The 13,235-nt window shown below is 31.4% G+C and overlaps 2 protein-coding genes across 2 annotated transcripts in view; both read right to left on the bottom strand.

Annotated features, from left to right (window-relative positions):
- The window catches only part of LOC133174825 (alpha-1A adrenergic receptor-like), a 124,324-nt gene extending 124,096 nt beyond the window's left edge, over nt 1-228 (bottom strand). Inside the window, exon 1 of the mRNA XM_061309928.1 lies at nt 222-228. The gene's annotated coding sequence lies outside the window, so the exon portion shown is untranslated. The remainder of the gene's footprint in view (nt 1-221) is intronic.
- The window catches only part of LOC133174824 (vascular endothelial growth factor receptor 1-like), a 36,315-nt gene that overhangs the window by 9,551 nt on the left and 13,529 nt on the right, over nt 1-13,235 (bottom strand). Inside the window, exons 6-13 of the mRNA XM_061309926.1 lie at nt 11,125-11,257; nt 9,352-9,450; nt 5,958-6,034; nt 5,453-5,624; nt 4,221-4,441; nt 2,999-3,113; nt 2,707-2,751; nt 2,069-2,202 (exon numbers count right to left, since the gene is read on the bottom strand). Coding sequence (XP_061165910.1) covers nt 2,069-2,202; nt 2,707-2,751; nt 2,999-3,113; nt 4,221-4,441; nt 5,453-5,624; nt 5,958-6,034; nt 9,352-9,450; nt 11,125-11,257 — 996 coding nt within the window. The remainder of the gene's footprint in view (nt 1-2,068; nt 2,203-2,706; nt 2,752-2,998; nt 3,114-4,220; nt 4,442-5,452; nt 5,625-5,957; nt 6,035-9,351; nt 9,451-11,124; nt 11,258-13,235) is intronic.

Here is a 13,235-nt window from a genome sequence, read left to right as displayed (position 1 = left end):
ACGTGATAAAATGCGAGAATTGATATCAGAGAGATATAAACTTACAATAGATGTGATGAGATGTGCATAGACGACAGTTTTAAATGGTTACATTTACAAAAAGTCAAATGACAATCGAGGGTATATGCCTAAACAATTATCATAAAATGCCATAAGTTGTAAGTAGTGACAGAAAAAGGTTAAATGCTTCAGGTAAGACGTTAAAAAATCTAAGAAGTGACATCACCGTGGTAAATGCCTACAATAAGTTTACTGATATGTGAACAGACGACGGTTTTATGCCTACATGTATATATACATGTGTATACGAGGGTTACATGCATATGCTTAAACAAAATTCATAAAATGCCATAAGTTGTGATTAGTGATAGGAGAAAGTTATAGGCTTCAAGTAAGACGTTTTAAATTGGGAGAAGTGACATCACAGTGGTAAATTCCTACAATAAGTGCACTGATATGTGAACAGACGGCGGATTTAGAACTACAGTAGGACTCAAAAGATGACAATTCAGGGTTATACGAGGGTGTTCAATAAATAATGCGAATGATCTTCTACAAATAAGATCTTTTATGGCTCTACAAACTCAAATTGATCAGGTAGACTGTGATCTTTGAACTCTCCTATTCCGAATCCATCTGAACACCTACGCAGCGATGTTAAGGCTTCCCGAAGCTTTAAAATGCGCTCAAAACATAATATGTCATAAGCATTGAACTTTAATACTTCCAATTTATATAAAGGGTTTCCTCGGCTATATATTAGCATATTTGTTGTGATATCACATGACTTTGTTGATCACGTGACGGTCATTTATATTTTTTTTGAAATGTTTCATATAAATCGCTTCGGCGCAGCTGATTAACACAATAATTATTAACATTTTGTTATATAAATAAACTCATCGTATCCTTGTGTATCCGAAATGTGCTTGGGAAAAGTCATAGTATTACTTGGGTACAAAATATTTCCTGAGAAATTCAACTTACCTACAAATTTGAGGGTATTTTCCACAGAATATCGTAATCTGTATTAAAACAAAGCCAACACACATTTTTCCCAAGCAAGATTCAGGTAGAGAACAACCTCTTCTTACAGATTTCCACAAAAATTCTCAGATTAATCCTCATTAATCACCTGCGCCAGACTCTTTTATACACACAAAATAAATTCTACCTCCAACCATGGGCATAAAACAGAGTACATTTCAAAAGTATATTTTTCAAAAGCATTTTGAACATGATGAATTTCAATCAAGGGTAGGTAAGCGATGTATTTTTAAAATATTCGGACATATAAGACAAAAAACCTTTAACGACCCGCGAATTTTGCAATAGCTATCTAGCATTTTACATGCAGTTTGAAATAAAGTGTAAAGTTCATGACACTCTCCCCGTCATAACACTTCAAGTTTGCAGTGACCTGACGTCATTTTCCATTATGACGTCATATTTTGGTAGTTCAGAGATGTGAAGGCACAGAGTGCACTGTCATATTCTACGGCAAGCCTTAACCTACCTGCGTACGTGCTGCGTGGAAGACTATAGTCTTTACAAATGTCAAACACATATCTTCATGTGGAATCTTCAGCTATTTTTATGATGAAAAGCAGCTTTCAAAGATGCTCTAATTTTCATCTACTTGACAGAGGCTGTTTTAAACACTTTTTAGCTCAGTAAAGTGACCATGCTTTCTTTTAAAGTGAATTTCTTTGCGAAGAGAGTAGGAAAAACCATGATTTTTTTTTTCCAATGGTTAAATAGAACTTAAATAGAACACTTCGACTTAAAAATTATATCAGCTGCTTCTACATTTATAATAATAAAATGTATGTTGCATTACTTATTGAACGACCCTTGTATGCATGCAAAAATATTATAAAATGTAAGAAGTCATATCTAATGGGTAATGATTGATTGATTTTTTATTGATAAACGCCGAGTCGGCAATCATTTAGCCATATTTCGACGAAAAGAATTTACGTTCTGTGGCCAGTCTGACCTTTGGTTCAAGGTTTCTGTTTAACACATATGTATATGATTACTTTAACAAGGTGAACACTCTCGTTACCTCATCACTAGTTTTTCTTTCCGTTTCCTGTTCTTCTCTGGTCCGTTTCCGTTTGATTATACAGATGAGTATAAAAGCTATCAGGATTCCAATGACCACCACCACTACTGCTATCACAGCCTCATTCTTTTCCTCTGGAATTTTCTTAGAGAGTTATTGCTGAAGGTTTTGTATAACATTTTATTAAAAGAATTTTTTTAAACTAACTTTGCCTTCAGTTGCTTTTAGAGAACCCTGAAGCAATTATCTACTTTCAAAAAAAGCATTATTCAACTATTCTATAAGAGGGGGCTCATCCTAAAAACTCGAATTATATCTGCAGTATACATCCTCTCTGTAAATTCACTAACCAGTTAAAATTTCCGATGCTTTAATACTTATTAAAATTATTTTAATTATTCGTTAATTCGAAATAAACATGGCAAATTAATTGTCAAAGGTAATCGTACATTTCTTGTTGGCAACAACAGACAATAACTCTAACAATTCTTATTGTTTTACCAAACTTTAGATGATGAATATGAGCTTTATATATGGAAATTAAAAAAAATATATGAAATATTTTTTTTTATTTACATTATTGGAAAAACTATATTTTAAAAATTCTAAGGTCTAGAAATGTGCCAAAGTCCTTTTACCTTGCTCGGTGTCTTCTTTTTTGGCGGTCAATTTTGCGAATTCTCCTGGTAAAAAGATTAAGAAAATTGTTATAAATTGTCAAATAATTGATGAAATATATGTGCGTTCAGAAATATGATATATACCATATCTTCCTCTTTCGTGTTATAGAAAATATTCAAAGAAGCTCTAATATTTTCAATATACTTCCCCTCTCTTTCTCTCTCTCTAATTTTTTTTTCCTCAGCTATGAAACTACATAATATGTATCTTTACTCTGATGACGGGTAAAATAAATGTATAAATTCTTACCAAGTTTAAAAGTCTTTGAACATTCTTTACTTTCTCCACCATCAGAAATTGCAACAATAGTAAATCGATAGTCATTGAACCAATGTAGTTTTCTGATTACAACCCATGTTTGATTCTAGAAACACAAATTTAGATAGATATTTAAGGTTACCTTAAGATACATTAAAATTTTAGTAAGATTAGGAATAAATACAGGACGGTCTTGATAAATACTCTAATTAAATGCTGTTGCATATAACTAATTCTTAAATTCTGAGCTGAAAGATGTCGCTAAATTCTATGTAAAATATTCAAATGTAAAACAGAATCTATTCGAGAATTGTGAATTGGAGAACCTGTGTTCCTTTGTAGCAACCCTAACAAAAAATACTATTATAGTTTACTATAGTGATTGTAGTTTACTATAGTGAACTATAGTTTACTATGGTGAACTATATAGTTTACTATAGTATCAAAGTTCTTATTATAGTAAACTAAAGGTTTTTACTACTGTAAATCAAAGTATATTTACTTTGGTTTTCAGATTGTTATATTTTATGTCCTTCAATTCATACACGCACATTTTTTTAAGAAATGAATTTAATAGCTACCCAAGTTATACTGTATTACCTGGCTTGTGGTAGTTTACGCTTTTTAAAGCGCGAAGCGGTTTATAAAAAAAAAACGTTAACTGCCCAAACCCAGGTTATACAAGTATAATTTGGGTAGCTATTAAATTTATTCCTTATAATTTAATTTCCTATCATTAAGTGCAAAAATAGACAATTTTTCCTTTCAAAAAACGTCAAGCGAATTGATACGTTTTTGACGTAATTCATTGTGACGTAGGCAACGCAGGTTATACGATATATCTTTTTTTTTCTTTTTTTTATCCTATCAAATGGCGTGTTACAACCAGAATTAAATTATTATTAAATGGAACTACAGTACTACTTGTATATTCACATATTTCCAAATTTTACACCACTGTTATTGAATTTGAGAGATTTTTAAGCTTTGATATCTGAAAAAAAAGTTCTAGAGGAAAGTTACATAGTATCAAAGTATTTACTTCAGTTAAGAATCTATAATAAACTAAAGTAAATTTTATAAGGGAAGCTGTTATTAATTATATCAAACATTAATTATCTTTTATCACTTCATGTAGAACATTGTGTTGAATTTTTAATTTTCTATTAAAAAATAAAGAAAAGACAAACAAATTAATGACTATTTTCCTCACCCCTAGAACGTGCGTGACATTACTGTGGGGAATGAGGTACTGAAGTCTGTGAAGTCGAGCTACTTTACTGAATTCTATTCTGTACATAGTTATGTTGTTATCGACGCTGGCGTGCGGAGGTGCCCTCCATGATAACATAATGTCCCCAGCAGTCATTTCATGGACCTTATCTACATACGTTTTAACCGTTTTGACTGTGATTTTTGATGGCTGTTCCGGGGCTAAGAAAATAAAAATAAACATAATCAGCAACCAGTGATAAAACAAATCATAATTATTCATGTGTATTGTTTTGTTTTGGCCCCGTACGTAAAAGATTGTTATTATATCACGGAAAATGAATGATGTTAGCATCTATCTATCCTATTATTTCTAATGAAGTACATTCAATTCCATAGATGAACACGACTGGTAGTTATTAATTATATGTCGGAAAAGATGAGATAATTTTCAATTTATTTCTTGTTACTTTTTAAAAATGCAAATTGACGATTATAACAGTGATCAATCTCATACATCCAGTAAAGGACAAAAATCGTGAACAGGGCACGATCCCTGGAAGCACCAAAGACAGTTTCAGGTGCGTACATGTAGGAGGAGTAAGCATCCTTTGTCAAAACCACAGTTAGCCTTTACAATGGTCAAAGAAGTTATCCATAGTCAAAATAGTAAAAAGAAACAATAGCCTAACAGCTGGCATGACAATCATAATACGACCCAATGATAGGTTGTATTCACAAAGAAAGTCATGAGAATGACCATAAAATTCCCGAAATGCTGACCTGAAACTAAATGACTGAAAAGCCCTATAACTTCAACTTATTTGTCAGTAGACTTCCTCTGTTAAAAATTCATCGTCCTCAGAACACGAACTTGAGAATCGAATCTGGTGTCAGACATAAACACCAAATACAGATGATTGTGGAATAATACTACATAAATAGGGAAAGTTGACGATGGAAAAGCTGAAGTCATCCCGTTTGTCCAATAGTTTTGTCGTTTGTTTTGCCATAAACATATATAAACCGTAATTTATTCAATTATGAAGCAGATGTGGCACGTTATGTGGTGTCTATTTCTATTCTACGAACTCTCTAAGTCTGGAAAGATAAGAAATAATTGAGATGTGAATACTTAAACCAAATTCGCTTGCTTAACAGCTGAATATCATGCTATTGATAGACAGAAGGTTCTATGCTACGTATAATTCTTTTGAAAATTGAAAAAAGTACCACAGAGAGAATAATTATATGATGTTGCTGGCAAACAGTCAATAGTGCGGTATGACGTCACAGTAAAATTGCTGACTTTGCTGAAAATCGGATCTACAGAACTCTGGATGTCAAACTTGTAATCACAACCAAAACCCAAATTCGACAGCCATAAGCTCGGACCAGGCATCGACTGGAATGAAAAACGCTTATAATCACAGACTTACTTTACAAACAGATAGCAACTGAAACAAGAAATGTTTTCTGAAAATAATCACATTCTAGTTTTATAGAAAAACTTTTTTTTAATGAAAAAGTAAGAATGAACAAGTAGAAATACGAAAATCGGGTTGTTAATGATGATTTGAGGTTCATATGTTACATGTACTACTCAATTCTTACATAAAACAATTTATCGTACGTAAAAGCTAAACATTGATCATTTCAGACAAAATTTCTCTTAAATTGCAGATAAAAAAAAAGATGTTCATTTGTCTTTTTTCTTGAGAACACGTTGAGCACTTACTGACAGGTCAATAACACGGCTTTTATACGATTCGCAGTTTGCAGACATCCAAAATAACTTGAAGAAGCATGGGTTATCTGAAAAAAATCAATAATAATAAAAACCTTGGACAGTAAAATCTCATATCAAATTTAGAGACTAAATGGATTTGACCTTTGCACGATATCTACCAGTCTACTGAAAGGATTAACAAAATTCCAGGAAAATTGAAAAATAATGATTTAAATGCATCTAAAAAAGAGATCATGGAAGCCTACTTTGACAATGATTTTGACAAATGTTAATTTGAATATAAAACACTAAACGGTAAAATGATTTTTTTAAATAAACAACTACATTTATCGGAACTGTGAATACTGTACATGAATAAATATACGTAAAATTAATTCATTTATAAAACTTCTAGGACATGAGTTGAGATCAAAAATGACAAAATCAATCTGAATTAAGACTAGGATGAAAACATTTTCAAGTTTAGAGATAACGAAGTTAGTCTTTTATATTTTCAGAAATCTAAATCTTACAATCTGAGACCATGAATAGGAAAGTTCTGCTGTAGCTAATGTCTGTCTGCAAAAGTTTATTACAACTTCTTTTTTCAGCTATTTATTATCCAATTGTAAATCGTTTCAAGAATTTTTATTATGTCAAGAAAAGCACTCTTATTTGTAATATTCAAATCTAATTTAAAGAGACAAATTATTATGTAGACAATGGAACATAATTCATTGTTTTGAGAAAGAGAGAAAATGTTTCACTGACAATTAAGAAACAATGTTAATTACACATTTCAATGCTCATCTTAGCAATAATTATTCTCAATTGATACATTTTGCCCTAAATAGAATGGAAAATCTCTGCTAAGCACATAAAGGGGAGATGATAACGGATTCTGATCAATCTCTTAAATCCTTTAAAAAATTACGTGAACAGAGAAAAAAAAAGAAACCCCAGGAGATTAAAGAGGTGGAATCGGGTGCCAAGGAGGGGTAAGCATCTCCTGTTGATCGGACACACCCACGTGGGCCCTTTGTATTGATCAAGTAAATGGAGTTACCCGACGGCAAAATGGTATAAAACAAATGTCAACAATTATTAGATAACATGTCACACTGCGACTCATAGATATGTTGTATTTGCAAAGTCATTATAACGACCATAGAATTTTCGAATTTGTGACTTTATACAAGATGGCTGAAAGCCCTGAAACATCAACTTATTTGTTCGTAGACATTTTCTGTTTAAAATTGATCGTTTTCAGTTAAGAGACACGAACTCCAAATACAAGTGATTGTTGAATATAATTTTATAGATAGGGAAAGGTAAAACTGACGAAATTCCTTTTGTCCATTGAATAAGTTGTTATATGGCCCTTAATCAGTAAAATATCCAAGTATGAAACACATGTGACAGGCACTGTGGATTCCTTTCTTTTGCATTCACTGGGTTATATCGAGTTGACATATGAATAAAAATAACTATTGTTAATTGACGAAAATGTCGTTGATATATCCAGATATTGAATTGAAAGCCACAGCAAGGGTTTTTGAATAAATTCTGCTTCATAAAAATATGAAAAGTCGCCGTTTAAAGGGGTAAAGCTAGTATCCATCGAAATTCTAACAGAATGTTGGAAGACCCGGTCTACGAATACGATATACTAGGAGTCACAATGAGAAATTTGAGCATTTTTTCAATATAAAATTATAAAAAAGTAATTGTGTGTAGAATCAGAAAGACTTTTAACAGAGTAATTTTGAAGATGGTCAATCAGAAAATAGGAAAGTTATTTTTATTGAGGATGTAATCTTTTATGTCAGAAAGCTTGCTCCTTAGTTTATCGTGAGAAATAGTTGTATTAAGGGTTGGAAAGGTTTATTAAACAAATAATTTTTTAAAGTTTTTAATTTTTATTAAACAGATTTTTTTTTAGGTTTTTAATCAATTTATGGGTATCGATTATGCTTCACTTTATTCTTTGGTGAGATTTTCCTTTGATTGGATCTTTTGCTTGCTTTTCCTTTGCAATTCTAGAGTTATTTTACTTTATTTACCCTTTATGGAAATCTGACTTTTGTTTAGATAGAGTATATATAGGTTTTGCTTGTTGTTTCTAAGAATAAAAAATATCGTTTACAATTGCTCATTAATCAGGTATTTTTCAAAGAGAAACTTAGTATTATTATCTTAAGGCAGAAATATGAAATCACTTACTTTGCATGAATTAAGGCAAAATTATAAAAACAAAAAATAAATAGGGAATATACAGAAAGGGTTGATTTTTATGTCTCTTCTTTTTCATATACATATACATGTAATATTGGGAGGAACAAAGTATTCTCTTAAGGTTTTGGGGTTGGAGTTTACTGCTAATAAAATGACAGTTCTTGTATATATTTTTGTTTATTCATCATCTTTTCGTACGGTTCTGTTCATAAACAATTGAACATGAACTGATATTTTGATTTCTCGGATTATACGTATGCATGACAAAGGGTTATATATCTCTGTCGTTTGTACGTTGTGTGTTTGAAAGTAATGTTTTCTATCGCACTCCTTGGCTTTCACTATATCAATGTCTAAAAAGTTCTAGGTATTTTTGGTTTAATAAATACAATTTTAGTTCCTCTAGACGCATATCCCTGATATTGGTATTACTGACAATGGTACAGATCCTTCTTGCAAGATTATATGATAAAACATATTTCAGTATAAATGAAATGGCATGATCCGAAATGCAGGTTTTGGTGTGTATCTGTTGGCTTATAGTAAATATCCGTTTATAAGCTGGTATTATCTTTTGATGAAAGAAAATCGAGATTGACATTTGCGTATCATTTTTTTCCATCGTGAATTTGATATCCGAATTTATTTGTTTAAGTAGATCGTAAAAGTCAGTGAATTCAGATAGATAGATAGATAGATAGATAGATAGATAGATAGATAGATAGATAGATAGATAGATAGATAGATGTGGCACTGTGATAATTTCTTGAACGAGATATAAACTTTTCCGAATAATAAGATATTCTGCATCAAAATGTCTTCATTTTTCAAGCAAAACCATGAATAATTTTCTTTGAAGGTTTTAATGCCTCAATCAATAGATCCTAGTAAGTATAAGTCTTGAAATTAAGGTTCATCGATACCCTGATAAGAGAGGTAACTATGATTGGTATAATGACTATTTAATTCCTTTTTGAAGGTCTCTAGTGTTCAGGTCATTTCAGTCAAACTTTGCTCCGAAAGGTACATGTATGCCCGATACTGATTGCGTTTTACATATAAATTAGATTTCTTTGAAATAATCATAAGCTTTGAGGAAAGATTGAGTGCGCAGAGAGATGGTGAACCTTAAATATAATTGTGTTATAAACTGTGAGTGTTTACTTACCAGGAGGAGGTTCCCAAGACACGTTAACTCGTATTGACTTCCCTTCAACGGTTTCATTTGATACAGAGAGTTTGAGTGGCCTCTGTACAATTATATCCTCTGCAATTAGAAAAAAAAACCTTTCAATTTTAACGATTGATTTTTGGATGTTATTTCTGTATGATATTACTCTACTTCAGTACTGGCAGCCATAGGGGTAAAAATTTGCAAATGTTTATAAATTAGAATTTCGAGCCTCTACAATCCCTTTCAAAGAAAATTCAATTCGAGAGTTGTTTTTTTTCAAGCAAAAGATTTGCCTTAACCGAAACATTTAAACAACGCTGACTTAAAAATGAATATGGAGATAACGAACAGTAGTCAAGCTCAAAAGCTCAACAGATACTTTTTTAAAGCCCAGTACCATCAACGTATCTGTCAGCTGCCTGCATCGGTTTAAATTTAATATGCTTTTGTGTACTGAATCAATTTAATGTTACACATATTTTTTTTATTTAGTACGAATACAAAATAGGCAAGCTATTAAAAGAAAACGATTATGCCCATTGGAATCCAAGTAGATTGATGAAACATGTGGTGACTTTAGACTACAAAATAATTCTTAATAAAAAAAAATCCGTACCTTTTCTGTACCGACGTCAGGGGTTGTGTACTGTGATTTATTTAAACATATATAGCCGACCAATCACAAGATATGAAAAGAATCTGAGTTCCTGTTTTATTTAGAAAGCGCTTCTTATAATGTAAAGAAGCTTTGTCTTTTATGTATTGCTAGGATTGGTTGTTTAAAATGTTGATACGTTTTGATTTTCTTAATTTTTGAGGAAATTTGTGATTTCAGTTTCTAAAAATTAGCATTTGATTAACATTATGATATTATAACACAGCTCGTCTGAAGTTTTACCTTAAAAGCTGTTATTGTCTTTTTAGGAGTAAAAGCGATAGACCAATACACAGCCCTGCAATGTTTTTTTTGTTCAATTTCTTAGGCGTCCGAAAAAGTATGGGATTCAATACGGGTAGAGTGACTTAAGGTCTGGATTACTGAAAACCTTTAATACTGAGAGGAGATTTTGAAGAGTTTTATCCTTTTAAAGGGATCAGTGAGTATACTAACCTGGACTACCTGATGTGGAAATGAATTCAAGTTTTTCTAAAATCTACAAACAAACTCGATGGTACAAACTTTAAAAGCTTTAGTCAATACATATCGTTCAGGTACTCTTTCAAATTGTTTTAATCACTTTCAGACTACTTAATACGGAAGGATACGATGAATAACTCATTTAATTCAAATAAAGAACTGTCTTGGCTACGTTTTGGCATAAGTGAAATTAATGTCTTACAAAAACTGCCTTAAATCATTTAATTGTTGGGAAAATAATATCAGACATTTATATTTAACCCCACTGCCTGATACTATTTACATTAAGTGGTATTTGGACTAGTAGTTACACATTATTTGCCTTTAGTTAGTAAAATTTATTGATCAATCATTTGTAGTATGTCTGTCATGCAATGTCTCTAACCAGTTCACATCGAATAAGATTTAAAAAAAAAAAAATAACGTTATTTGGTTATCAAGATTATAAATGCCTGACCTGCAAATACAACAATTTCCGTTTTCTTTTTTTTCTTGAATTTATCGTTTCAATTTGTGTCAATCTTTAAAATATGTCAACAGGTATCGTGTTGGGAGATCATAATGGAGGTGATAATTCACTGGAGATCAATTTTTATAGGATTAATCATAATGCTTTGAACTTGTTTTACCTTTGAATGATTGAATCCAATCTGTTTCTGAAGATTGTATCATGTAAATGCGCTCAGGTAGCACTGGAACAACTTTGAATTTGTAAAACAAATCAGGGTTTAGATCTTCTACTTTCATGTTTGTTGCATTTGTCTGTAAAGCAGTGCATTTAAAAATGAGTTAAGTATTGGTGAGATACAGCTCATTATTGATTTAATTTGATTTAAATGACTGATGAGGCAGAAATAGACGGCAAAAATAGCTTTCAAGTTAAAGTATTATCAATTTTTCTCAGAATACACCGAGCCTCTCTCTCTCTCTCTCTCTCTCTCTCTCTCTCTCTCTCTCTGTTTTGGATGCATGAATAATTTTCTTAAATTTATCAATTTTGGAATTTTACCCCATTTATGCATTTAATATCAAAACGTTAATATAAAAATACATTGAATTTTGGATGAAATCTTCAATATTTATCGTATAAAGCATTGTGAATCTGTGTTTCCTGAATCATACATGGTGTTTCATGATATCTTTCATCATTATAAATGGTATAAAAGTAAAACATTATTATACAATTATAGCCTTTTGATGAGGTTAATACCTAGATATATAGACCCTAGAGAAAGCATATCGACCGAGCACGATGTGCTACGTCGATATGCTTTCTCTAAAGTCTATATATCTAAGGATTGTACCGAAAAAAATGGCTACAATTGTTATTTTTTTTTTATCAGTTAAAAAATGTCTTTAAATCCATGTTTCTAATACTCAATACTTTCTCATATAAGGCATTGTTATGTCATTCGCATTATGACATCAAAGTTACAAATAGCAGCTTCAGTATCTTATTTTAAAATATACAGTTTATAAAGACTATTGCTACGTTAGCACTATTTTTGCTTCACAGAAGAACGTTTCCAATTCTAGAAACAGAAGGTTTATAAATTTTTTTAGAACCTTAAAATTGAGACACCAAGTTTATAAGACTTTTAATACTTCATCATGTGATCTACGTTGAGTCAATCAGATTGCTTGCAACAATAGAGAAAAATAATAGTTAGGTTTATTCAGAAAGTTATAATAAATGCAGAAAATGCGAGTTAAACATTGTTTTTTTTTTATATGTACATTCAACGTTTATTTTCGCAATTATTATAATTCAATCGTCTTCAAAAATGTATGTTTTTTTTTTTTCAACTTGTGTTCAAGATTACGTTCTGTATCTGACAAAATGACTTCTATGTAATGTTTGAGTTTTTCAATTTCTAAGGTACAAACGATAAGTTATTCCTCTTGTTTCTCATTTGATCGGCAATTTAAAAATTTTCAATGTTTCGAGAACAGGTTTCATACAGTTGATCCTTTAGATAAACCGAAATTCGAGTCATCAAAACTTTTCAGACCAGGTTGCTTAATATGAATATCCCTATATTTATTGCGTGGACCCTGAGGTCCACGCAGAAAATATATAAGTGGGGTTAAACCGGATGCCATGGGCTTACGTCAGGCTACGCATGCGCGAGAATGCTAGAGAGTTCGCCTCTAAGACAACTTGTCCTTAGAACAATTCGCCCTTTTTGAATTAGAATACGCCAATCCTTGGAAAACCTCGCTCTAAAATCTGCACATCGTATTTATTTATTCTTTGGCGTAACTAAGATCTGAATTTCTCTTTAATACATATATCCTTATATACAAACTATATTCGATGGTACAAGCATTTTAGATAAGTAGGAAGAACTTATATAGATAGCTTAACAGCTTGAACATGTTGAATTAAAAACTTAATTCAACTACTAGGTTTTAAAACATTTACCGGCATTATAGTTTTGTGCATCAAGGTTCGCAAAATAATTTGATTGACAGCAATCCAAATATATCTTGATAAAGGCCTGTAGCAACGTTTTTCCACGTGGGGGAGAGGAAGAAACATTAAAAAAAATCTGCGTACTACAGATCTGTGGTACAAGTTTAAAAATCAATAAATCTAGTGCAGATGTCAAGTCCCAGTCGTTATGGGTTACATGTATCGAAATAGCCCAATTTTTTTAAATAACAAAACTATAGGCCAATCGGGAATAAAATTTATCAATTTTGCTATGAAAGTACAATCACTCAAAGTAGGCAGTTC

This window comes from Saccostrea echinata, unplaced genomic scaffold (genome assembly GCF_033153115.1).
Source record: "Saccostrea echinata isolate AGI-Se365-2 ecotype Australia unplaced genomic scaffold, CSIRO_AGI_Sech_v1 ptg000059l, whole genome shotgun sequence".
Lineage (NCBI taxonomy): Eukaryota > Metazoa > Mollusca > Bivalvia > Ostreida > Ostreidae > Saccostrea > Saccostrea echinata.
The sequence above is the reverse complement of the archived record's forward strand: the minus strand, read 5'-3'. Positions and strand labels throughout refer to the sequence as shown.